The sequence below is a fragment of the Misgurnus anguillicaudatus genome, chromosome 1 (genome assembly GCF_027580225.2).
Source record: "Misgurnus anguillicaudatus chromosome 1, ASM2758022v2, whole genome shotgun sequence".
NCBI lineage: Eukaryota > Metazoa > Chordata > Actinopteri > Cypriniformes > Cobitidae > Misgurnus > Misgurnus anguillicaudatus.
In genome coordinates, this window is record NC_073337.2 from 4,980,444 (window position 1) to 5,006,082 (window position 25,639).

The 25,639-nt window shown below is 37.2% G+C and overlaps 5 protein-coding genes across 10 annotated transcripts in view; 1 reads left to right on the plus strand and 4 right to left on the minus strand.

The window, feature by feature from the left end:
- The window catches only part of utp20 (UTP20 small subunit processome component), a 34,119-nt gene extending 22,379 nt beyond the window's left edge, over nt 1-11,740 (minus strand). Inside the window, exons 1-21 of the mRNA XM_055191443.2 lie at nt 11,553-11,740; nt 11,239-11,319; nt 11,064-11,130; nt 10,828-10,960; nt 10,348-10,536; nt 9,341-9,422; nt 9,102-9,239; nt 8,866-9,021; nt 8,615-8,761; nt 8,392-8,526; nt 8,236-8,313; nt 7,983-8,161; nt 5,705-5,839; nt 5,520-5,608; nt 5,336-5,441; nt 5,107-5,257; nt 4,968-5,024; nt 4,730-4,888; nt 3,127-3,203; nt 2,957-3,036; nt 2,444-2,717 (exon numbers count right to left, since the gene is read on the minus strand). Of these exons, the coding sequence (XP_055047418.2) occupies nt 2,444-2,717; nt 2,957-3,036; nt 3,127-3,203; nt 4,730-4,888; nt 4,968-5,024; nt 5,107-5,257; nt 5,336-5,441; nt 5,520-5,608; nt 5,705-5,839; nt 7,983-8,161; nt 8,236-8,313; nt 8,392-8,526; nt 8,615-8,761; nt 8,866-9,021; nt 9,102-9,239; nt 9,341-9,422; nt 10,348-10,536; nt 10,828-10,960; nt 11,064-11,130; nt 11,239-11,319; nt 11,553-11,603 (2,564 nt within the window). The 5' untranslated portion in view covers nt 11,604-11,740. The remainder of the gene's footprint in view (nt 1-2,443; nt 2,718-2,956; nt 3,037-3,126; nt 3,204-4,729; nt 4,889-4,967; nt 5,025-5,106; nt 5,258-5,335; nt 5,442-5,519; nt 5,609-5,704; nt 5,840-7,982; nt 8,162-8,235; nt 8,314-8,391; nt 8,527-8,614; nt 8,762-8,865; nt 9,022-9,101; nt 9,240-9,340; nt 9,423-10,347; nt 10,537-10,827; nt 10,961-11,063; nt 11,131-11,238; nt 11,320-11,552) is intronic.
- A 949-nt stretch (nt 11,741-12,689) lies between these two features.
- slc5a8 (solute carrier family 5 member 8) lies at nt 12,690-19,004 on the plus strand. Of its 2 annotated transcripts, XM_055191454.2 has the most exons (15): nt 12,690-13,231; nt 13,327-13,392; nt 13,471-13,522; nt 13,835-13,902; nt 15,318-15,472; nt 15,548-15,688; nt 16,743-16,872; nt 17,023-17,111; nt 17,235-17,344; nt 17,415-17,482; nt 17,560-17,646; nt 17,739-17,944; nt 18,026-18,129; nt 18,194-18,282; nt 18,370-19,004. In XM_055191454.2, exons 1-15 carry the CDS (start codon nt 12,881-12,883, stop codon nt 18,478-18,480), a joined length of 1,827 nt encoding a protein of 608 aa, XP_055047429.2. In that variant the 5' UTR covers nt 12,690-12,880; the 3' UTR covers nt 18,481-19,004. The 2 variants fall into 2 exon arrangements, with proteins under 2 accessions (XP_055047429.2, XP_055047428.2); XM_055191453.2 differs by having other exon boundaries at nt 13,327-13,522.
- On the minus strand, nt 18,279-19,475 carry lyrm5a (LYR motif containing 5a). 5 transcript variants are annotated; one of them, XM_055191463.2, is made up of 3 exons: nt 19,378-19,475; nt 19,076-19,141; nt 18,279-18,898 (listed from the first exon to the last, which is right to left on the minus strand). In XM_055191463.2, the coding sequence occupies exons 2-3, from the start codon at nt 19,118-19,120 to the stop codon at nt 18,686-18,688; spliced, it is 258 nt and encodes an 85-aa protein (XP_055047438.1). In that variant the 5' UTR covers nt 19,121-19,141; nt 19,378-19,475; the 3' UTR covers nt 18,279-18,685. The 5 variants fall into 5 exon arrangements, with proteins under 5 accessions (XP_055047438.1, XP_055047439.1, XP_055047440.1 ...); XM_055191464.2 differs by having other exon boundaries at nt 19,382-19,463; XM_055191465.2 differs by having other exon boundaries at nt 19,076-19,135; nt 19,378-19,460.
- Nucleotides 19,476-19,833: 358 nt separating this feature from the next.
- On the minus strand, nt 19,834-22,882 carry usp18 (ubiquitin specific peptidase 18). The gene is made up of 10 exons (XM_073854979.1): nt 22,607-22,882; nt 22,386-22,479; nt 22,014-22,150; nt 21,825-21,904; nt 21,418-21,552; nt 21,153-21,248; nt 20,788-20,937; nt 20,560-20,682; nt 20,433-20,467; nt 19,834-20,274 (listed from the first exon to the last, which is right to left on the minus strand). Exons 1-10 carry the CDS (start codon nt 22,677-22,679, stop codon nt 20,217-20,219), a joined length of 981 nt encoding a protein of 326 aa, XP_073711080.1. The 5' UTR covers nt 22,680-22,882; the 3' UTR covers nt 19,834-20,216.
- Nucleotides 22,883-23,213: 331 nt separating this feature from the next.
- On the minus strand, nt 23,214-25,576 carry pex26 (peroxisomal biogenesis factor 26). Its single transcript, XM_055191456.2, has 5 exons — nt 25,182-25,576; nt 24,300-24,446; nt 23,902-24,215; nt 23,653-23,799; nt 23,214-23,533 (listed from the first exon to the last, which is right to left on the minus strand). The coding sequence occupies exons 1-5, from the start codon at nt 25,382-25,384 to the stop codon at nt 23,430-23,432; spliced, it is 915 nt and encodes a 304-aa protein (XP_055047431.2). The 5' UTR covers nt 25,385-25,576; the 3' UTR covers nt 23,214-23,429.
- Between the last annotated feature and the right edge of the window lie 63 nt (nt 25,577-25,639).

The following is a 25,639-nucleotide window of genomic DNA, read 5'->3' on the forward strand; positions in this document are numbered from 1 at the left end:
TAGAGTATTTCCATGTTTTTAAATGTGTTTAATAAAGTTTGAAAGAGCTGTCAGAAGCTTGGTGGTGATGACATTGATGTCGAGAGACCGTGCTGTAGTTCACTTGTTGTTCACTATGCTATGTACACACCAAACGCAGGACATTGCGTTACTCGCTCTATATTACTTGCGGGATTTAACTTTGTGTCATGCAAATTTTTCACTCGAGTTGAATATTTTCAACTTGGGCGAAGACGCATGTGAGGCAAATGTTTTCGCGGCAAACGCAACGCCCATCTCGCGTCATTCACATCGCCTCACGCGAGGACGCGTCTGATCGCGTCTTTGCATTGACTTTGTATGTACTCTACTAGCGCAAATCGTTGAACTCGCGTCTGGTGGGAACCCACAGTTGTGCTGCGTTCAGACCAGCCGCGGTAGAGGCGTCAAGCGCGAGTGATTTCAATGTTAAAGACACACTATGCAGTTATTTTGCCTTAATATAACAGCTTCAAAGTTATTTCGGTGGTAAACAAAGTCATAGTAGGGCGAATCATCCTCCTGTTGAAGCTCGGGGAGGACGCCGCTAGCAAAACCAGCAATGCAAGCTTGAGAGAACCAATCTCGCGAGAATCATGACTTGCTTTACGGCAACGGCGTCACACACACGTTAGGCTTGTTCGACTTCGTGCAGCACTGCAAGAACCGACCGCCGGATGATGTCAAAGTACCGCGAGAATGATCCGAGACGGCACTTTGACGTCATCCGGTTGTCGGTTCTTGCAGCGCTGCATGAAGTCGATCAAGCCTATAACAACAACTGCACGCGCGAATTTGAGACGTGAGGCTAAAGGTTAAGTTAAGAAAGCGCATTCGGAAGTGAGTAGGAAAAGAGAATCTGACCCCGGACAAGAGTCCCACTCGGTCAGGTTTTTACTCGTTGGCGTGAGCTAAAAGACAGCACTGGAGGGATGCTGATCTGGCGATCTTGTTGATGGACTAGTAAGTAAATCTCTCATTTGTAAACTTGTTTGCGGTCTATGTTGTATGTTGTTGCGCTTGCTTGTAGTATGTCATGCGATTATCATGACAACAGTTGTCAATATCTCACATAATTATCAGGACATAAATAAGCCTAGAGGTTGTAAATAGTGTAAACATGCACAATTTGCAAACTATTATGATAAATAGCAATAATCATGTATAGTGACATTATAACGACAAATGTTATGAAATAATGCAACATACACAATTAACTTTGTCATGGCATTTTGTAATGTTTACATTACAATAAAAGAACACAAATGAAATGATACAGTAGACATAGACTATAGACTGTTTACTTGTGATTTAGCTGCAATCATGTAAAAACGTTATAAGCCAGCAAACGCGGTACTTTATTATTATATGCACTTTACACTTGGAATAAACTTCTTATTATCCTATTACCATCATCTGTAGTTTAGTAGACTATGCAGTAGCCTTTATATGAAATTGTGAAACATTACCTGGTCATTATGTACTAGAGTGGGACATTACGACAGTTGCAAGTATTCTCCAGCGACTCTAGGGGTCGCTGTTTGACAAAAACACCGAAAATGCATAGAGCGGCTTTAAGTCAATAGGTGTTTCTCAATGTCAAGGAAGGATCCTCGAAAGCCAGAATTTTGAGGATGTTACGTCATCGACATCCGTCGAAGGACTGTTCCATTGCCGAGGATCCTCGGAAGTTCAAGGACTGAGTCCTTTGTTCAAGAAATATCCCATATACAGGAAAGGATGCATATGTGTAGCCTTCGCGCTCTGAAATCACTCACAATCCTATGCGCGTAGCGGTAAAAGCACACCTTTTCACTGACGTAATGACGTGCACTTGCTAGCCTGTTCCATTTACAGGTTATCCGAATGCTAAAGAGGAGCCTCGCCTAGCCTCTGAAGAAAGTGACTTGTACAGAGCAGTCCTGCCAAGGAAGTATCCTTGACATTGAGAAACAGCTAATATAAAGACGCATTGACACGCGTCTGGAGCCCTCGCGATGCGAATGAGACATTTAGCATATAAGACGCGATTCCGCCTCATTCGCGCGTCTAGTTCGCGTGAATTGAGCGTTGCTGCAGAAAACGCGCGAGTTGAAAAATGTGAACTTTGCCAGAAACACGCGCCACGTTAACCAATCAGGAGCATGCTCTAGTAGTGACGTAATTACAGGAAGCGGGCGGAGTCGCTGAAGCACCTCCCATGACGCAAATTTCCGCGTGAATGTCTCGATGACTAGAATTTCACGCGGGCTTTCATACGCGAATGAAGCGAGTAAGCTCAAAATGTTCAAGCGGCAAACTAGAAGGGGTAGACGTGAATTTGACGCCTCAAATGCGGCTGGTGTGTTAGCTTTAAATGTCTAGTTAAAGCATTTAGACTTTAAAATTCGAGTTCATCTTGTTGGACAAAATGTGCAAAACACACCTGATGAAACGCAGCAGTAAAGGACTGAGCTCTCGACTGCGTGGTTCAACTCTTTCTGGAAACTGGGCCATGGCTTTCCACAGCAGGTTGCGAAAGTTTGTGAAGTCTGTTCGCTCGCTCGGGTCTGCTGCCTGGTCCAGCTGCTCCAGAAACAGAACTCCGACATCACCGCTGTCAATCACGTCTGTTCCCGGGCCTCTTATCTGCATGCGATTTTTTCCACCACCACCCTCCTCATCCTCTTCTTCGTCGTCGTTCAACTGCAGCTCTTCCTCTGAGAAACGGACGACACATGAACATTTGGTTTTTATTAAGTGTCATTTTAATGGACAAAATTATTTTTCAGGTTTGTATGAATGTTTTCAATTGAAAGTTCACAACCTCCTTTCTAGCCACTTAGTCGAATCATACTATTGATGTAAAATGCACATACAAGTTACTGTAACAACTCTTTTATATTAAAGACTCTGGGGAAGAAAACTGGTCGGTCACTTTATTTTCAAATAAACTCACCAGCTAAACCAGCGACCAGCTCTAGTTGTTCGTAGTACACCTTCCAGAAAGATTTGTTGTCCATTTCTTTAGCATGCGACCTGAGTCGATAAAAACACATGAAAGCAAAGCTCAATACATAAATAAAGGTAAAAAACACCCCAGAACATAAGCATTAGTGTCACACTTACACTAAAAGATCAATAACAGCATCCCACAGAGGTCGGAAATTCACAAACAGCATCGCAATGAGATAGCGAAGAGGAATCTGTAAAACAACAACAAAAACATGAAGATGACACTTTTCAAGCATTCATAAACCATTTAACAAAATTGCCACCTCCCTTTCAAATTAAAAATAAAAGCGTGCACACCAAACGCAAATTCAATGAGTAGATTACATACAATGTCAATGAAAAGGCGCAATTAGACGCAAACTAGCATGGGTGATTGAGCGAATTGGGCGTTGCGATTGCTGAGAAAACTAATTATGGGATTGGGTCTTGTTCCCTACAGACATGGTACGATCATTTAGGGGATTCACTTCACTCCTGAAAGTTTGCAGTCTGTATGAGGCGAATCGCACATGGACTTCTGCATCAGTTTTTGTGTTCTCGGTTAGTATTTTGTAAAGTGAATTGGGTAACTACTATTGCAATTAGGGGTGTAACGATTAACCGTGCAAATGCGCGTTTTCTCAATGAATGAATTTTAATGAATTACGGTGAAATCCCGGCACATCCTAAAGCCAGGGGGCGCTCCCGTGCAGAAACTCCCTTTGTGCCACAGAAGAAGCAGAATTACAAACACTATTCCAGGAAATGTCTACAGAAATATTTATATTGCTATTCTTCAAATAGTTTCAGGTATTTTTATGATAATAAAGAATATTTTGAATGATTTTGTTTAATGAGTGTTGCTTTATTAAATGCACGTTATAAACGAAGACTGATAGAAGACTGATAAAGATTTTAGATTGATAAGGACTTCTTACTGACCAAAACGCCGTAGTACACACACAATCTGTGCATAAAAACACAGAATCGCAGCCTTGCGATTCAGAATCAATTTCAGACAGGCATTTTTAATGGGACATGCGATTAATTGTTACAGCCCTAATTGCAATGCATACAGATGATACAGTTATTTTTTGTGGCACGATTATCAACGTAAAAAGTACACTAATATTAAAGTAGATTGTTTCAATTTAACCCTTTAACTGGCGCAGCCCTTTTTGAGTGGGGGGTTGGTGAAAAGGTGATATACACCTTTAAATTAATATAACTCTGGCATTTTTTTGTCTAGAAGCCAAATTTTTGGTATTTTTTGTTTTAAAGAAGACACTTCAACGTTTTTTAGGGAAGTGTCTGGAGGTGAAAATATTTCTTTTTTTAAAGCAGTTTACATTTATTTGTAATAAATAAAAATGCAATATAGTATTATTTTTAATACATAAAATTGTCAAAAAACTGAGGTTTGTGCTGGTTTGCTGGGAGGTTTGCTGCATTCTTGTGTCACAAATGAATAAATTACAGTTACTGCATTATTATTACTGCTAAAAGGTTTTGAAATATGAAAACTACATTCTTAGACCTTTACAACAATATATAGTTTGTCGTGATAGATTAACATTTACATAGAAAATATTGAAATAAATGTAGGTGTCCCGCTCACGGAACAGCGCCAATTAACGAGTTAAACTTGATATTTATACTGGGGCACAACAGATTTACACTGGGGTCTAACGATGCCTCTGGTGTTAGATAAAAGTGTCTGCTAAATGAATAAATGTACCTCATGGAAAGGTCCACGTGGCAAACAGGGCTGCACCAGGTCATGACGGAGTTTTCGAAGGTGCAGCAGCTTTTCTCTGTAGTCCTGCACGGTGGCTGGGATCTGCTCCGCCTGCAGACAGATACGAAACACCGTCTGCACATTTGTGCTGTCCTCCCCCTGAAAAAAAAACACAGCTTAGGTTATTAAAACATCTGCAGATTGTCTCTTTAAAACCATAATGTAATGTTCGACAAACCTGCGCTGGGAGATCAGCCTCAAAGTTTGCCATAATTCTAAGAGACAGCAGACGAATCTGTGGAGAACAAAGACAAACCAACCGTTTAGGTTTGTAAAATCACAACTATTCTTCGATACTAAAGGGTTAAAAATGTTACCTTCGAGATGTTGGAGGAAAAATTGGACTGTAGGATATCGTTTAATTCCAGCAGGGAATCATGGGACAGCTGAGAGGAACGACCGCTGAGTGAAAGTCTAGTGAAGTACAGATCACCTAACAGCAGCGCTGACAGATCAGTGGGGAATTTTCTGTAATGCACACAAAAAAAAATTATAATCTAACAAAAAAGACACTTTAAAGAAAAATGCTTGTATTGATGCACATACTCTATAATGCTCTTGACCAGCTCTACCGGGAGCAATGATAACACCGCCACCGTCTCACTGAAGCTCAGAAGGGTGCTAAGGGCCTGTCGAGCGACGTACAGCCCACCTGAGGATACGGGATGATAGTATTAGAAACACAATACACATTACTACGTTTTAAAACGTATGCACAAACTTTACAAACCTCTGCACAGGGTTTCACTGCACACCTCATCTAATAATCTCTTCAGTAGTGCGGTCACTGTCGGTATAACACTTGCCGTTTCTAATGGCCTGCAAAACAATATCTTAAAATAAACAACTGGCATTTCAAGTAGGATCCTACAGATTTCACCGTGCAAGAGGATTCTGGGTAAAGACGTCTTTTACCTGACATGTGGAAGAAGGACCAATGCGGCCCAAGGAAGAGAAAGATCGGAGAGCGGTTGCTCTGCAGGGACGTCTATGAGGGAAAGAATTAGCTGGGGAACAGGAACAGACTGGTCTCTTTCAGGTCCAGTTGACCTAAAACAGAATTAGTATTTACATCATTAATATTCATCTATACACTCTAAAAACCGTTGGGTTATTTGTTTTACCCAACAGGTGGGTTAAACACATTGGGTTGTTGTGTTGGGTTATTCGTAGCTTGTATTGGGTTATTTCTTTAACAACCCATACAGATGGGTTAAAATCGGGCTCACGTCACGCATTTTGAATTTCAATTGTCAACAGGTGCCACTGCTGAGTGCGGACAGACACGAGAGGTACGTTTTAAAATATATATCTCTGTGTAATGTTTTATTTGCTACAAAGTGTCTTTAAGCTCTACACACAGTAAACTATCAGCCACGTTTTCTACAAATACTTGTACAAAAACGCTGTTGTCTAGTTTTTGTCCGTTACACGTGTTCCATTCATTAACTGTTACCGATGCCAACACGCGTTTTTAAGCCATCATAAACGTAGAAAAACATTGCAAGTTATTTGAATACTAAACGGCACCAACAGCAAAAATGAATCATGTCTTTTTTTAGTAGTATAACGTTAGTTTCATGGCGTATTGATTGCCATATTGCTTTAACCATGCTTTCTGTAACAGACTGCTTTTTTGTTTAAAGTGTAGTAAAAACAGTTTTTTAACTTTTGTAAGGGATGCAACCGGCAGTTTTTTGCTCCAAATATTTTTTTAGCCGGTCTGTTATAGAAACAGAGCTGTAATATAAATGTGCTTCTGAATGACTCGATGGCATTTTATTGTCGTCTTACTTCAGTATAATCCCCTGATAAAGCGCTGTTTAATCCTGCACGTCTATTACTGTTTACTGTAACCCCGGTAACGGTTGAATTTGCAATTCAGCGCCATCTACTGTCAAAGTAGAGTATTTATTCAGCGTGCCAGATGTGTTTGCTTTGAGATTTAATACATTATTTTTTTTCTTTAAATGTAGACATTCTTGGACATGTTGCATTAAAAACCCTTCAAAATGGCCAGCAAGATGGTTCAGCCTTCCTACAGTACCAAGAGCCAAAGCAAACATTTATTAATTTTCAACATGTAAGTATCATTTATGACACTTGTTTTTTTTAACCTGTTTATGTTTGCATATTTACATTGTGAAAATTCTGTCTTAAGGTCAGAAAACAAACATAATTCAGTATTTGGAGGAGGAGGTATGACGAAGACCCCATGTCCTGCTATGGGATGAATTCGACTAATCACAAGTCTTTGTTATTGTGGGGAGGCATGGCCCAGGAGCAAGACCAGCAGTTGACACATGCTTTAATATTCCCAAGCCTTTCACTACTGTTAGGTAGTTTCTGTAACACACAATACATTTTGTACCAGGTGATGTTTCCTTAACACACTGTCACCTGCTTAAATGGATAGTTCCCCCCAAAATAAAAATTATGTCATAATTTTCTTCCTCTCCTGTTGTTACAAACCTGTATACATTTCTTTGTTCTGATGACCACAAAGGAAGATATTTTGAGGAATGTTTGAAACCAAGCAGATCATGAGCCCCATTGACTGTCATAGTAGGAAAAAAGAATACTATGAAAGTGAATGGGGCTCATGATCAGTTTGATTTCAAACATTCTTTGAAATATGTTCCTTTGTGGTCATCAAAATAAAGACTTTTATACATGTTTAACAACATGAGAGGATGAAAATGATGACAAAATGTGTGAACTATCCTTTTAAGCAGTTTTTACTTGGATAAGATGGAGTATTTGTTCTGTTCTTATATGTTTTTGTATATTTATGTATGTATATATGTATGTGTGTATGTATCTATTTATGCTTCTATACATGTATGTATTTATACATTTAAGTGCAGGTGCAAATGACTAAATGGAAATAAAGCATTATAAATGTATTTGTAAGTTTTGTATTTATTTATATAGCAAATAATTGTAATAAATATTAAATAATAATAATAATAATGGGGTTAAAACAGCATTGCAAAAAATAACCCAACAAATTGGTTATTTCATAACCCAACTAATTGGGTAAAACTTTCTACCCAATGCATTGGGTTAAAATAACCCAACAATGGGTCGGTGCTATAGTAACCCACCATTGGGTTATTTATTGGGTTATTTTTAACCCAACTGTTTTTAGTGAGTAAGTATAACAAGTATTTCAACCTAAACCCGAGCTTACCTAAGTGGCTGCCCAGTAAAGACCAACGGGTATTTCTCAAAAGCCATGGAGCCATCGGTTGGGGGCGGAGCTTTGGACAGAATCAAGTTGACCAGCAATTCCATAACCAGCTGCTTGTTCACAGAGTCCTCGCTGCACAAGAGCCGCTCCAGATACACCAGTAAACTGGGCAGGAATAACTACAGGAACATACATCAGAGTTACCAAAGACACCTTTACACCAAAATCCTATCGATTAGGGCGCTTAACTGACCTTCTCGAATTGTTTCATGTCAAACATCTCTTTGGCGAATGATAAAATAAGGTCTCTGTCTATTCCGCTGCTGAAGACCTGAAAGGAAAGAAATCATCAGGACTACGCGAAAATCAGACACACACTAACATTTGTGCAGGTTAGGACTAAACATACCTTCTTAACTAGTTCCTGAATACTGCTAGCGGGTAATGACAGATTCTCCCCCATAAGAAAAGAAGCAACAACCTGCAATAGCAGACTGCAGCAGGAGTACGAAAGTCCCGACGCCTGAACTAGATGAAGAAGTGTCTGCATACACCAAAAAACATGTAAATATATGCATGAAACGCTAAGATATGAAGAATATAATATATAATCGTTTAAGAAGCACACTTACATCACAGACCGACTGTGGTTTTGTGATTTTTGCTCCTTTGCGATGCTCCACCAGGGTGTGGTAGATATACAAAAGCCTCTCCATGTGTTCATTAACCTGGTTTGCATTACTAACTTCCAGCTTTCCAAGTACTTCTTTCATCGCGTCCTGCTCGATACAATACACAGATCATGCCAAAAAACTTCATCAAATACATTTGAACAAGAACTGCATCTAAAACAAAAGCTTTATTCGGAGTAAGGTCTCCTCACCTGTAAAGAGTCCCAAAGCAGCAGCAGATGTTCCTTATCAACGTAGTTGGCTGAAGATTCGACCATTTGATCCAGTGCTTCTTTTATGGAGTCCCAGTTGAGATCGACGACCTGCTTGTCTGCTGGTCCAAGTTTCTTCAATACCACTGGAAGTGCCTGATAAGAAACGCATTACTAATGTAGACGAGCAAATGTTAATTGTGTGATGATCTTGGGTTTAGTAACAGTGATCTTACAGTGGTGGCACAGGAGTGGAACATGTTACAGACTCCTCGACACATCTCAAAGATCAGTTGACCTACTCCTTTGGCCTTCTGAGGATGCTCGGACAGGTTTACGAACATGAATGTCAACAGAGCATCATAATCTGACACCTGTGGGACAAGAGACAGACACATTGAGCCCATATATAACAACAGAGGATGTGACTACTGAATTTCGGTTTTCAAAATCACATCGGAGACAGTGGACTCACCTTTCTCATTAAAAAAGAGAAGCTCTCGGCAGCAAAGTTACGGATGTGATCCTTCTTATGAGCCAGAAGTTTACTGTAAAGACTGATTTGAAGAAAAAATATTACATATGAAAACATATAGAGAACATATAAACAGCCAGACAAAGTCATAATTTCAAAATAAACCCTGATAGGACTTATCAAATGAGTACATACTACTAGGGCTGTCACAATGATTAAATAATCGTCTAATTGCAATTGTTTGACCTTATCGCAATGATTTCAAATCACCGCAATGATTGCACATCTCTCTAAAAAACACAAGGGGGAGCTGCAGCTCCTGTATAAACGAGACGGTATCAGATTACTTTTAAATATGTGTTATGTGTATTAATATTTACTGCCAAGTAAATCTTGCAAAATATTTAATTTAAATAATCACAACAAAAAAAATCTGTAAAATTATTTAATAAACAAACAAAATATGTATGAGAATTAAATGTCAAAGCAATAAAATAGACAATTAATTGTCATAATCGTCACAATTTATCAAACAATTAACCGTCAGCCAGATTTTATAATTGTGAGAGCCCTACATACTACATACATATTAATAAATATGTTAAAATTTTAATTGTAGATTTACTTAAATGGGTCATATTATAAGACTTTATTTAAGATGTAAAATATTGCTTTTGGTGTCCTCAGAGTACATATGTGAAGTTTAAGCTCAAAATATCATATAGATCATTTATTATTACATGTTAAAATTTCCACTTTGTAGGTGTGAGCAAAAATGTGCAGTTTTTGGGTGTGTCCTTTAAAATGCAAACGAGCTGATGAAATTCAAACACTGATTATGGTGGTGTGTTGAAATTGAAACTCAATTGTGCCGTCACTTATTTTTTTCTCTTTAATAAAAATAACTATTACAATGCAATGTTTACTGATATATTTGTATTAATCTTCAATTTAAATTGAAAAGTTCTATGAAAAGTATATTTGTTCACGTAAACCTTTTTTCTCACCTGTAAATCTTGTCCATATCTTTTACCATCATCCTCCACAGATATTTGTAAAGGTACGACAAGCAGGTGAAGGCCGATTCCAGCACTTCGGTGTCCTGTTTGTCTAGCAAAGACGTGATGATGATGAAGAAATCAGAGAAGTGGACATAAAAGTCATTTTGGAGGTCTCGGGCGAGCTGCACTACAAGACTGAAAGAGAAAGAAACTTGGTCAATCTTCACAATAATAACAGTTTTGCAACCAACTTATTTTTTAAAATAAATTATCTCTATTGCTGATTTCAAACAGATCCATATACACTATAATGCTTATATCCAAAGTGACTTACAGTGCATTTAAGTTATATACTTATTTTTATCATTATTAATGTTTTCTAGGAATCGCAACCTTATGCACTACCCTACCAGCTGAGCTACAGGAACACCATATAGACTTCTGCATACTCTGATACATGCATGTTTTTATTAAACCCGCTCTTACTCCAATAGAGGTTGGTAAGCCATGCTGTTCTTCACAGACAGGTGGGTCTTCAGACTCTCCACAATGGCATTTTGGTGAAACACCAGCATGTTGAAGGACTGACACTTGCTTGACACCTCTCGAGCAAATGTTGCTGTAAAACAAACCGCTGGATTAGTGCTCTTGCATATATAATGGCCATTAATGCTGATGTAAACACCAGACATTTCACACCAACATAAAGCAATATCACTTACTGAAGTGCTCGGTCAAATTCAGGTCTCTCCATTTTGTCAGGCTCTCAAAGAAGTATGTTTCTACCTCCTGAACACGCATAAATATAACAAATGCATTTAAAGAATCATATTAGAATTGTTAATAAGTAATTTATTGTACAACATCAACAGAAACACTGATCTGAAAGCAACATACCTCTCCATAACTTCCAGTCCGATCAATGCGATGGATAACATTTATGTTTACATTTGCGAGTCTCTCAGAAAACGTCAGGTACTGAAACAAAATTGAGATTTTGAGCTTACTGCAGACATTATAACAAATATAATGACACTTATATGTTATAAATATATTCGCACATTTCAAATTATTTTTTCTATGACATTTCCATGTGACACAAAGTACCGGTTTCAACGCAATATCATAGCATAACACTAAGATTTCGTAAGAGAACAGCATGACCAGGCTCCAGCGCGTGCAGGTTTTTTTTACTTTTAAATAAAACTTACTCGGTAAGTATTTTCTGATTTATGGGAAGAGGGCTTTGTTTTGAGCTTCATCTTGCTGTATTATCACACAGATAAAACGCACAATTCATAAACTAACAGAATTTGTAATCAATGACTGGAAAGTTGTTGATACACATGCCGTGTTAGGAGGCCGCCATATTGAATGACGCAGTATGGGCAGCGAGTTGACTTTAACTACGTTTCAAAATAAAAGTCTTGAGTATCTTTCAGTTCAAAAAAGTATCATTTGTAATTATAAAGTCTTGTTTAAGCCATACGATTTCTTAGATGTCTTATTGGGAAAACAAAACAGCAACTCTTGTTTTTTATACTAAATAATTGTAGGGGTGACCAAGTATTTTCAGCAGCTAAGACTCTTGTTAACCATTTTTATTATATCTGCATATTTTTCTGTTTTTAGGTCTAAGCTAAAACTTTGCATATAACCAGTGATCAAGAAAACTCTGCACTGTATTTTATTAATTATATTGTACAGTTGTCTTTTAGACTTCTTTGTAATTAGTGCTGGGCATAGATTAATCTCATAGATTAATCTAGATTAATCTCATACAAAATAAAAGTATTTTTTGCATAACATATGAGTTTGTGCTGTGTGTAATTATTATGTATATATAAATACACACACATTCATGTATGTATTTAAGAAACATTTACATGTGTATATACATTTATATATATATAAATTAAAAAACGATATATAAATAAAACATTTCTTAAATGTATATATATATGTATGTGTGTGTTTAAATATACATAATATTTACACACAGAACAAACTCATATATTATGCAAAAAATACTTTTATTTTATTAATCTAGATTAATCTATGGCCAGCCCTATTTGTAATTTGTTTTTATTACTTATCTTACACATAAATGGTGCTAAACACTGACATTGACATAAATCAAAAATAGAATAAAAAGCTAAAAAAAATGTTTTAATGTTTTCATTAATTAAGGTACCTAGCATATTTTAGTATTTTAGAATTGATATAAAACATGCAACACTGAACAGTTAGGCTAGTAAAATTCATTGTGTAATTACTGTAAAAATGGCTGCAGTCCAAAATACCTTGACAGGGTGGGCTGGTTTGCAGGTATGTAACTCAGAGAGTAATAACCACCCATGATCTTGAAGAGCAGTGAAGTACCCATCCAGATCGTCTTTGACCACACTGCATAGACAGTCTTCTATCTATCTGTGACCTGCAGTACATGACTATGCATTCGGCTTTCATGGATAATTTTTGAGCGTCTCCAAAGCATTTTTCAGACCCAAAATCAACAAATCCTATAGGTCTATTCAGAATGACAAGTGCACCATCCTCACCATCATTCAGTGCATGGGACTACGTGGTCTTTACATTGATGTTGGTCATCTCTGCAGGTATTGGGCTGTACTTCGCCTTCACTGGAAGAGGTCAGAGAAGCTCTGCAGATTTTCTGGTGGGTGGACGGAGTATGACAGCAGTACCTGTGGCTTTGTCCCTGACAGCCAGCTTCATGTCAGCTATCACAGTGCTGGGCACCCCGGTGGAGGTGTATCAGTATGGAGCCATCTTCATCCTCATCTGCTTTGCTTATGTGCTGATGGTGGTTGTTAGCTCTGAGATTTTTCTCCCGATATTTTATAGACTGGGGATAACCAGCACCTATGAGGTAAGACACCAATACGACTGAATTGAAATACCAATTGTACTTTACTGGACTAAACTTTATGCAATTTTCCATATTGACATTTTCTACATTGGCAGTACCTGGAGATGCGTTTCAATAAAGTAATTCGACTCTTTGGAACAGTTTTGTTTATAATACAGACAGTAAGTATGTTTCATCTCAATATCATTCATATAGTGAGTGTTATTCATTGCAGTGAATTCAATATAATCTCCTCTCAGGTACTTTACACAGGTCTGGTCATTTATGCTCCGGCTTTGGCTTTAAATCAAGGTATGCAAATCACACAAAATGCAATGCATACAAAGTTTATCTGTCTGGCATTTCATAACTTGTTTACTCTCAAATTAAAGGTACAAAGCTGTCACTTGGGTTGTACCCTTTCAAGAAGTACCTTTGCACCTAAAGAGCGCATATTAGTACCTCAAAGGTACATATTGATACCTAAATGGACATACTGAAGGAACCTTTTAAAGAGTACCATCCCACTGACAGCTTTTGTACATTTTTTCAAGTGTCAAGTGTATGTTAAGTGTGTCATGTAAGTGTTCTTGATAATCCACATTGTCTTTCTCCACTCCTCAGTCACAGGTGTGGATCTCTGGGGTGCTGTTATATCAACTGGAGTTGTCTGTACCCTCTATTGTACATTAGTAAGATCACTAAAACACAAACAATACATTTTTACAAATTTATTATGAACTAAATTATCAGCACAGTAAAATGTTAGGCACATGTATAATACTCTTAAAAATACTGGGTTATTTTCAACCTATCATTGGGTCAAAAAGAATCAAGCCCAACTCGTTGGGTTGCAATTTGGGGGGATAGTTCACCCAAAAATGAAAATTATGTCATCATTTTCTCATCCTCATGTTGTTCTAAACCTGTATGAATTTCTTTTCTTTTTTGTTGATGATGATGATGATGATGATGATGATGATGATGAACACGATGATGGTTAGCACACAGCTGATTGTCACCATTGAGTTCCATAGTAGGAAAAAAATATGAAGGAATTTAATGGGTACCGTCCACTGTGTGCTAACCATCATTTATCAAAATATCTCCATCATTTATCACAATACTTCCATAATATTTATTTTCCTACTATGGAAGTCAATGGTTACAATCAGCTATGTGCTTACCATCTTCTTTTGTGTTCATCAGAAAAAAAGAAATTTATACAATATTAGAACAACACGAGGATGAGAAAGTGGTGACAGGATTTTCATTTTTGGGTGAACTATGCCTTTAAACTATGCTGGGTTGTTTCACCCATTGTTGGGTTAAATATAATATATTTTCTGGGTTAATTTAACCAAAAAGTTGTCTTTGTCCATTTTTGATGCAAATGCTGGGTTAAAATAAGCACGCAATGAAAATAAAACTGGAGATTCGGTACCAGAAGAGAAAACCCAAGACAGTTAGTAGACCTAATCATTTAAAAAGCCAGCCGAAAAGAAGTATGATGACTTTTATCAGAGACAAAATGCAAACACAATTGCATTATTATTATTTAATTTTGAACAAAGTCTTATTTCATACATTAGCACGTTTTTTTGTGTTTGTTTGTTTGTTTTGCACATTTCTCTATTGAAAGTGTTTAATGCTCTCATGTTTTAAAATATGACGTGAACAAATTTCAACAGTTAAACTTAAAGCCTACTTGATACCATTTTGTCAGGGCGATTGGGGACAGATGGGGCTTGGAATCCTTCCCTACCTCCAAAGTGGGGAATAGCAGAAAAAGTTTGAGGAACACTGGGTTAAATTAACCCCAAAAAAGTTTATATTTGACCCAACAATGGGCTAAAAATAACCCAGCATTTTGGGTTGAAACAACCCAGCATATGTTGAATTACAACCCAACGGGATTGAATTTATTGCCAAATGGATTTATTTGCATTAGACAAATCAAACCAAGTGTCATGCTATACTAAACAATCCAAGGCTTGGTCAAATTAATGTTGATATGAGTATATGATGATCTATCAATAAAATAAATAAAGACAAAATGTATCTACTAAATAGCAGGTCATAACTGACTGTCTCTCTATCCTGGCAGGGTGGTCTTAAAGCAGTGGTGTGGACCGATGTATTCCAGGTGGGCATCATATTGGCTGGACTCTTGGCTGTCATCATCCAATCAGTGCAGCTGCAGGGCGGAATCTCCATTATTATCGATGACTCCACCCACGGAGGCCGACTTAACCTATGGGAGTGAGTTATGGGATGACTGACCTGTACAACAATAAGCATTATCAAACCTGACAAATAATGCTGTGCCCTTCTCAGCTTTGATCCCAGCCCTCTGAGGAGACACACGTTCTGGACCATCACGGTGGGAGGAACGTTCCTCTGGACAAGCGTCTATGGGATCAACCAAGCTCAGGTGCAGAGATACATATCATGCAAGACACTGTTTCATGCCCAGATGTAAGTACCACACTAAAAACGTACACTTACCTAAAGGATTATTAGAAACACCTGTTCAATTTCTCATTAATGCAATTATCTAATCAACCAATCACATGGCAGAAAATGCCTTGTTGATGCTAGAGGTCAGAGGAGAATGGGCCGACAGATTCAAGCTGATAGAAGAGCAACTTTGACTTGTTACAACCGAGGTATGCAGCAAAGCATTTGTGAAGCCACAACACACACAACCTTGATGCGGATGGGCTACAACAGCAGAAGACCCCACCGGGTACCACTCATCTCCACTACAAATAGGAAAAAGAGGCTACAATTTGCACGAGCTCACCAAAATTGGACAGTTGAAGACTGGAGAAGTGTTGCCTGGTCTGATGAGTCTCGATTTCTGTTGAGACATTCAGATGGTAGAGTCAAAATTTGGCGTAAACAGAATGAGAACATGGATCTATCATGCCTTATTACCACTGTGCAGGCTGCTGGTGGTGGTGTAATGATGTGGGTGATGTTTTCTTGGCCAGCTTTAGGCCCCTTAGTGCCAATTGGGCATCGTTTAAATGCCACGGCCTACCTGAGCATTGTTTCTGACCATGTCCATCCCCTTATGACCACCATGTACCCATCCTCTGATGGGTACTTCCAGCAGGATAATGCACCATGTCACAAAGCTCGAATCATTTTAAAATTGGTTTCTTGAACATGACAATGAGTTTACTGTACTAAAATGGCCCCCACAGTCACCAGATCTCAACCCAATAGAGCATCTTTGAGATGTGGTGGAACGGGAGCTTCGTGCCCTGGATGTGCATTCCACAAATCTCCATCAACTGCAAGATGCTATCCTATTAATATGAGCCAACATTTCTAAAGAATGCTTTCAGCACCTTGTTGCCACGTAGAATTAAGGCAGTTCTGACAGCGAAAGGGGGTCAGAGACAGTATTAGTATGGTGTTCCTAATAATCCTTTAGGTAAGTGTAATTAAGTCATCAGAATAGAAAGAAATTCAACATGTAACATCTAAATTTTCTGTCTGTGTGTGTTTTGTGTGTATCCAGGGCTTTATACATTAACTTACTGTCACTTGTGGCTATTACACTATGTGCGGTATTTAGTGGCTTGTGTTTATACTCCGTTTATAAAAACTGTGATCCATGGACGGCAAATATGGTGTCCGCTCAAGACCAGGTATGGCCAATAGCCCATAGATAAAAGTCATTGTAGATTTTATGTTTATATACATTTTTAATATACGGTTAATTGTTTGCATTACAGTCATGTGCTACATTAATGTTTAACACATTCACTTACTGTTATCTCTCTGTAATATGCAATAAGCTAATGCCATACCTGGTGTTAGATATCCTGAAGAAATACCCTGGTGTGCCAGGACTGTTTGTGGCATCAGCATACAGTGGCACCTTGAGGTTTGTCCTCTTAATAGGAAAACATCACTGATACACCATCATGTCACCCTATGACATCCTACTATACAAGTAGTGCTTTGAAAACATTTTGTTTTAATGACATATTACATTGTTTTACCACAGTACGGTCTCCTCCAGTGTAAACGCTCTGGCTGCGGTAACTATTGCCGATTTGATGCAACCGTATCTCTGTCTGTCAGATAAACAGGTTTCTTGGGCTTCAAAGGCCATGAGTGAGTGAATCTTTGCAATATGAATCAAATCCATTTGAATTATCCAATCTGACCATTATCTCTATCACAGGCTTGTTTTATGGAGTCGTGTGCATTGCAATGGCTGGTCTTGCATCGTTGATGGGCGGGATGCTACAGGTGTGACACAAAACACAGATGTGCACGAATAAACACAGAATAAAGGTGAAACCCTAACCCGATTTGTCCTTTAACAGGCTGCTATTAGTATAGTAGGAGTGATTGGCGGTCCTCTCCTGGGCCTTTTTTCTCTGGCTGTGCTGTTTCCCTGTGCTAACACAAAGGTCAGCACAGTTCTATTGATTTTTATGAGATTTGGGGTGTTTGGTAAGGTGAACTTTGGGCAGACATGTTACAAGTCTAATTGCTGTCAAAGGGAGGATTGGCCGGGCTTGTATCTGGGCTCGCTCTGTCTCTATGGGTGTGCATTGGAGCACAGATTTACGACCCTTTACCGGAGTACAGCAGACCATTGGATCTCTCAACACATGGCTGTAACCTTACAAACGGCTTAAACTGGACTACTGGCCCTATAGAGAAAACAACAGATTACACTATACTAAAAGAGGATAATCTAGACAGGTGGATGAAATTATATCGAAAATATCGTTCATTATGTACAATAGGTTAATAAGTAAAACCACGCATCGATTTTCTTAACAGACCCTGGTTGGCTGATAACCTGTACTCTCTCTCATACCTGTACTTCTGTCCGATGGGTACTTTGGCCGTCATCATCGTGGGTTTTATCGTCAGCATATTCTCAGGTATGGCACAGATGCACACTACATCCATTGTTCTGAATAACTGATGCCATACTTTGTATTCAAGGAGGAAGACAGCTAAAAGTGCAGCCTGGGCTTACACTATCAAAAGAGGATCTCACCTGTTATAAAGCCTACAGGACACTCAAAGAAAAGGTAAATACGGACTTTAATGCATATATACATGTACACACTTATACTATTTTTATAACTATGAGCATTTTCTATTATTTGCACTTACAGGTTTTAGGTACAGCGGGAAAGCTTGATCTTGCACGAGAGTTAGAAATATCGCTTGGAAAAACAAATCATGCTTTCTGTGATGTGGAGATATCTACTCAGACTTTGCCGTAGAAATATTATAAAGCTGAAATGTTTGTACAACTTTTCTTTTTCTAATTATATATATATACATATACACACACACATATAGGGAAACTTTCTGAAATCTTACTACAGCAGCAGTAAAAATAAACATACAAGCATCCAAATATATAAAAGACATTTGCTTTTGATTCTGCATCCATTTATAGTTTGGCACAGATAGTTTCAACAGATTTTAGTGCTCTGGTTCATAATAGCGTTTCTTCAATGTTCTGTATTTCCTCAGGTAATACATGGCCTCAAGTTCTTTAATCACAAAATCTCCACGATCAATCAGCTTTTTAATTTTCTCAGGATCCGTGACATCTTTGTTCTTCATGAAAGCTGCTTTTAGACGCTCCCTAAAGTATGTAGTTCCTTTTGGATAGTCCCGGCCAAGATACAGAAGCTTTTAAAGAAAGTAAACGAAATTTACATTATCTATAATCTTTTTTCTTGGTTGCTTTAAGTTTACTGTCATGCATTGATTTATCTAATAAACGTTTACATTATTACCAATGTGCAATCATTAAAATAGTAAGAAATATGAGAAGGCAACCGTGTGAAACTGTCAGGTGATCCTTACATTTTTATACAATCTGGTCACCTCTCCTCTCAGTGGATTAGCCATTATAAGGTATTTCTCCTGATCCTGAGACAAACCAAAAAGATCAATACAATGTAATATACCACAATTTACTGTAATGCCCCTATGCACTATAATAACAAAACACACAGAGAAACATACACACAGACATTGCATTAACTTACACGCATCATAAATTAATAACAGTCAAGTTAATACATATAAACTGTAAGTTTTACATGCGTTGTAAAGCTTTCTGCAATACAAATGTGCGTTAATTCAATATCAATGTCATTTCTCACCTACAAGTCAAGTTCATATCAGTGGGGTTTGTTTACTTTAGGACGTGCGGAGGAAACGCCATAGCATGGTGGATTTTCAAAATAAAGGTCAGGTGGCATGATGGCTTTTCAAAATTAAAGTCCCATGCTAAGACTTTACGAAGCGGGTTCGCTGACAGGGTTTAGATTAATCGAGGACTAGGCATTGGTTATATTATTTAATTTTAATTTAATATTATATTATTTGTACAAACAAATCTTACCAAAAAAATCGCATACAAAATAAAATTCCATGCAAGGTGTTTTAAATTAAGACAGCTCAAACATGCATTTTAGTCTGGGGCTAGGAGCCCTGTCCGGAAAATCTCCCCTACGTGTGTATCAGAAATTGTATGAAATGTGTTTCCACACAAGAGTTAATTTTTTTTCAACTTTAGTGTTTTTGGACGTACTTGCTGCTACCTTGTGGACAAATGAAGACAAAACATTTTATGATTGATAGAAAATATATTTACTGTTGAGAGAAGATTTAAAGTAATGCATGAATACAATATACAGAAATAAAGCAAAATCTTTTCCAAACATTGCATTCTTTATATTAAAATATATTGTAAAGTATGCAATGCTCTAATATTATTCAACAATCAATTATTAAATTATAATATACATATACACACACACAGAGTATAACCCATAAACCAAATACATATATTATTTTCTTATTAACACCACATTCTATACAAAAAATATATCTATAAATAGATTTTTGTCTTATTATTTAAATATTTTATATGTTTAATTATATCTTTCATATTTCTTTAGAGATGTATGAATAAAAGTCCTTATTGGGTTCCTATCAGTTATTCAGATGCACTCCGGCTCATTTTTCTGTACAAAAGCAAGTAGGCCGTCTTGTATCTGAAAAAAAAAGTACAACATTATAATCAAAATTTGGAAGACCTCCTGGAACAAAAACGTAATATATATTTAAAGAGTATCAATCCATAGCCTTAAAGGCTAGATGCAATAAGTATTTAACTAAAATCAATTAAATGCATTATTGTTGTTTAATGTACCCTTGATATGTGCACTGGACATCAGACCAGGAGACCTGGGAAGAATTAATAAAATAATAAATGCTACATTATTTATCCATGAAATGCACATAAAAAGCAAGTAAATAAGTTAATGATTATGTCTTACTTTTCGAACATCGCTGTCATCAGCATAGTACCAGTCCTGATTGGGCCGGATGTAAGCAGTATAATGACCACATAAGGCAGATCCTATATGAACTATGACTGCGTAAAGACTGTAATACTCAGCCTGAGGAAAAACCAATACCATTTAAAACAAGGTCATACATAAATATTGCAGAGTTATGATAATATGACTATGAACTAAAACTTGTTCAGTAACGATTAAATGTACATTTTCCAAAAGTCCTGCATCAAAAATGTCCTCCTGAAGTGTGTCAGGGAATGTTACTTTGTTCTCGAGTTTTCTGGTGAATCCATCATAAATTCTGAATCGTTTGAGGTGGACACACAGCACTCCAGGCAGTGAGACAAGTCTTAGTTGCTGAAAAGAAATAAATAAAAAAATTAAAAAACAGTAAAATCATAGAAAAGATGACACAGTAAAATTCTAGTATGCATGCTTTATATGAAGTCTTGGCTAAAATCTGTTTGAATTTTTACATTACTACATCATAACAATACTTTATGTTATTTAGTTACCTTTACAAAAGTAAAAAAATTATTTTGATATAGGCATAACATGATATAAGCACACACATGAGTGGAGGGCTGCTTCTCTGAGCATCTGTCACAGTAACATTCATCATCATCCTTCAGGGTTTGCTCCTGGCTAAAAGAATGAATGCAGCTCTTCTGTATAACATAAAGAGTGACATTTTTTTCAAGTTAATCTCTATGATATACGTGCCAATTACACTATCATTGACTTAATAATAAAGCAAATATATATGATATATGATATTGACAGGAAACAGTTGTGGCATTCCCTGTAACATGATTCCTGAATGTTTGACATATTTACCAAGTCGTTTTCCCCTTTTCGGATCGCCAAGGGGAGGCTGAACAAAGAGTTGGGCACTTTTTGAATGTATGTGCATGCTTTACACATCACCCGGGTCTCCACCTTTATTTCAAAAAGCTTCCGGATTTCCTGAGCCTGGCCCAATACAAATAATTATATATAGAGAGACAAAAACAGTTTTGGACCTACTTTCAAACTACTAAAAAGTGATATTTCTGTGGAATCAAAGTTAAACAAAATGAACAATGTTTTGATGATGTCACACTGCTATAACAACTCTTGTAAAAAGTAATTGAACGTACAGTGCACTCTTAAAATAATGCTGGCTTCAACCCATAGTTATAATGAGGTACAATATGGAAAAATGCAACTGTTGGCATGATGATTCAACTCTAATAAAAACCCACCATGTCTTTGTCCGCCATCTGTTTCTGGGTAAGATTGAGAATAGTGTGAAATATTTCGTCTGCATCATGTACATCCAATCCTACAGAAGAATTAAAAACACTAAGAAGGAGACTGCACTTTCATTTGTTCATAAATTCAGATGTATTTGTTAATGCTTTAACAAATCAAAGAGTTAACAGACTACTTACGGCTTATGGAGTGATCATGAAGACAGTTCAGGAAATCTTTATGTGGAGATGGATTCGATGGATCTCTTATGGCATACAGAGCTCTCTTCAGCTGCCCGGGTACATTAGTCTGCTCAACCTCATCTGATGGATGCCATCTTAAAAAAACAAGGCATTTGGACTGTCTTATTTAATTATTTAGTATGATAGTGTCATGATTGATAAGCCTACTTCTGTGTTTGTTCCCTAAGAATCAAACCAATCATATTTGCTCTGTTAAAGGCAAGGATCTACACAAAAACATCTGTAGTTTGTAGTTTTACAGCCATTGTGGACCAACAGATGTTGGGTTACTCTGAATCTACTAAAGAGAGATAAATAATAAAGTTTTACTTGTTAAGTAACTCCACCAGTTCTGTGGTGACATTGAAAGACTGAAGCAAAGCATTAATGCAGCAGGACAGCCTGTAGTTGATAAGTCCTCTCACTTGACGAAAACATACAGATCATTTCATCAGTTGCAACATTATTTAGTGATATACATATTGTATCTAAACATGTATACAAAATATTTATTATTTAAATCTTCTGCCACTTTATCTCTGTTAACTCACCATAAGGTGGATGAAAAGAAAGAACTTGATAGCGAAAACTATAGAAAGCCATTTTGATCCAAGATAATCCCATTCACAGACATGTATGAACTAAAATCTGTTAGGCTGTTTCTATAGAGACAACGTCAGATTTAGCCTCGCGCATCAGATAACAACAAACAGCAGAAACCGACTGGTATCAACATAGGAAAGGTCTGTATCATTACTCTTCTCAAGGTGTAACTCTTGTTATGTTTGTAACCATCAACGGACATGAAACGAAACTGTTATCTTTACTTTCACTTTCAATTTACGCATTGGTTTCTGACGATATCACGCGTTTATATTGTTTGAACCCAACCCTTTGACAAGGAAACATTATAACATCTTCCATTTATAACCGTGATAAATTTTACATAACGCTTATTTTTGAAAAGTTACAAAATAGTAGAAGAGTTAATTAATAGTCATTTCATTTTTTTTCATGTTCTGCTTAGCTGACATGCTTTACATATATTTGTTTATAACTTATCAAAGCTTTTAAAAATCGTTACATGACATAAATGTACAGTTCAAACTCACATCCTGTGATGATGTGAAGTCCACATAAACTCCCAAACACAAAAACAACAGTGACATTTACACTTTATTATATTAAATTACATTTGATTTGCTTGCAATATTCATCTTATGTACATTGTATTGTTAACAATTTTATTTAGGTTATCAGTAAATTTACATATAAAAAGGAACTGCACCATGAGCCAGTCCTTGTCTTTCCCATAGAGTATTTTTATCTGTACCCTGCCTCGGCTTCACAGTTATTCCTTGACAAAGTAAGAATTTAACTCCGGGTATGGGCTTTGTAGTAGGGTCCAAACATGGTATTCCACGCCTGTTGAAGAAGTCTATGCAAGTGAAGCAGCCATGGGAATGCTGAGGGCAAAGCTAAGAGGAGGGAAATATTATTAAAATAATTACATTATACTTATTAAACCTTATAATCAAACTAATTATTGAGGACACTGCATAAAGTGAAGGCAGACCGCTGTCTCCAAACCTCTTACCCGGATCCATACGAATAAGAAGCAGATACAGCAACATTAAAGTCAAGAAAACTCTTCGTAGAGAGATGGATCGAATCCTCACACTGGCTATTGAAAGACCTCTGTGCAACAACTTTATTATGGAATTCAGCCTCTGGCTCGACTTATCTGTCAATCAAACAAACACATGCACGTTCATTGCATCAATCAGAATATGAAAAATATAACTTTGTGGTCCTTTTAATTCGAGTAAATGAATAAAAGAGAAACCTTGTGAAGCAGTAGTCTCTGTCGTCACAGTTACAGGGTTTGGGTTAGACAACGCTGCATTTTTCTCATTTTGAAAGTCCACCAAACTACGGGCAGCTTGCCTCTGTTCCTCAGTGAACGCGACCCGGCCCACATCACTCTCCAGCAGCTCCAGGGCTTCAGTCGTGTGACCCATCGGTATCAGTATGTGAATGAGATAGAGCTCAGACACTGTGCTAAACCCTGATTGGCTCATGTTAGTGGAGCAGCGCAGCCAATCATCAACTGCATCCTTTATCACTGCCAATTCACCCACTTTTACATGGAGCAGAATGCTGTGAAAGACAATTTCTCTGCTTGATGTAAAGTTATACAGTATTTGTGAGGTTAATAAGCAGTTTAAAAAAAAACTCTCCTACCACATTTGGATAATCTTGGCAGGAATTTGATCCGTTTTTCCATATTGCTGTAAAACCCATGACAGAACTCCACGCCACTGATTGAGCTCAGCCATCGCTTGAATCCCAACTATAGTCAAAGCAGCTTTCAGTTCTCCATGCTTGAGGCTGTGAGAACAGTTAGTATTAAGTGTTTCATTTCAAGTTGTAACAATAAATGATAAACTTATTATACTGTATATATCCTGCTTTTGATCATAAATAAAAAATGTCTGAAAGTGAAAATAATGTATATATTACTATTAGAAACCCCTTTTGAAAAGGATGGGAGAGAAATATAAAAGCACAAATGTCTATTTGATCTAGTATACATGGGTGATATATAATGGCAGATACATTTGGTTTCCAGTCATTTTTCTGCTTTCTTAAAAATGTTATATTTTTAAATATTGGTCATAACAATATAATAGTTTCTCTAAAAACGTGTCTTACAGCTACAAATCATGACTTCCTGTTGTCCAAACTCAACAGATTTTGACTTAACACTAATTTGGACAACAGGAAATTAAGATTTCCAACAATATAAGACACTTTTTACTGAAAATATGACATTGTTATGGCCTGTAACATCTTGTCATCCATGATAATCAGTACCAAATAAATAATTAAAAATATAACCATTTGATAAATCAAAGCTGATAAAATAATGACTTGCACACCAAGTGTACCTGCAATTACATAATCACTCACATGCTATAACTCATTGTTTTTAGCGTGTTTGCTTTGGTATACAAAATGCATTATAATAACTAGTCATAATTTACTGGTTGGTTTTGCTTCTGTCAAAACTAAATACTAGTTTCTGTCAAACAAGACTTATCATGGAGTCTAGTCATAACCCACCAACTCTCTTCTTGCTCTGCAGAAGCCAGACTCTCTAGACATTTCTCACACGTATCCAGGGCAGCTTGAAAGTCTTTCTTCACCATTAAATATTCAGTGGCAGTGTCCAGCATAACGGTTAATGGACATGTAGGTGAACTGATCTGCCGAAACGAGCCCGAACAGCGGCCGCCAGCCAGAGACACGGACGAACTGCTCCTCATAATCGGTTATTTTTTAATTATAAGTGCATTTAAAACTGAAAATCAAAATAAGCAAATATTTTCAACAATTTAAACTTAACTTTGATGTTGTAAAATAATTTAACACAACATGCGGATCACATTAACTGAGTAAACAAATACATGCTTAATGTTTCGCTGCTGCGTTTCTGCAAAGGACGCCTGGGAAAATACCCGCCAAGTTAAAAGTCCTTCAAAGTTGATATTTGACAAGTTAAAAGTCGCCTGGTTTAGTTG

What these genes read in the sequence shown, in the direction of transcription:
- slc5a8 (XM_055191453.2), top strand. Translation starts at nt 12,881, where the DNA reads ATGACAAGTGCACCATCCTCACCATCATTCAGTGCATGGGACTACGTG. An exon ending in GGATAACCAGCACCTATGAG is followed by an intron (nt 13,232 to 13,326) that starts GTAAGACACCAA and finishes CTACATTGGCAG; the next exon opens with TACCTGGAGATGCGTTTCAA. An exon ending in GGCCGACTTAACCTATGGGA is followed by an intron (nt 15,473 to 15,547) that starts GTGAGTTATGGG and finishes TGCCCTTCTCAG; the next exon opens with CTTTGATCCCAGCCCTCTGA.
- lyrm5a (XM_055191462.2), bottom strand. An exon ending in TGACCAGATTGTATAAAAAT is followed by an intron (nt 18,899 to 19,075) that starts GTAAGGATCACC and finishes TTTCTTTAAAAG; the next exon opens with CTTCTGTATCTTGGCCGGGA.
- usp18 (XM_073854979.1), bottom strand. Translation starts at nt 22,679, where the DNA reads ATGGGATTATCTTGGATCAAAATGGCTTTCTATAGTTTTCGCTATCAA. An exon ending in TTCTTTTCATCCACCTTATG is followed by an intron (nt 22,480 to 22,606) that starts GTGAGTTAACAG and finishes GTTTTCGTCAAG; the next exon opens with TGAGAGGACTTATCAACTAC. An exon ending in AGAAGCAGCCCTCCACTCAT is followed by an intron (nt 20,938 to 21,152) that starts GTGTGTGCTTAT and finishes ATTTCTTTTCAG; the next exon opens with CAACTAAGACTTGTCTCACT.
- pex26 (XM_055191456.2), bottom strand. Translation starts at nt 25,384, where the DNA reads ATGAGGAGCAGTTCGTCCGTGTCTCTGGCTGGCGGCCGCTGTTCGGGC. An exon ending in GCCAAGATTATCCAAATGTG is followed by an intron (nt 24,216 to 24,299) that starts GTAGGAGAGTTT and finishes TGTCTTTCACAG; the next exon opens with CATTCTGCTCCATGTAAAAG. An exon ending in TCTTATTCGTATGGATCCGG is followed by an intron (nt 23,534 to 23,652) that starts GTAAGAGGTTTG and finishes CCCTCCTCTTAG; the next exon opens with CTTTGCCCTCAGCATTCCCA.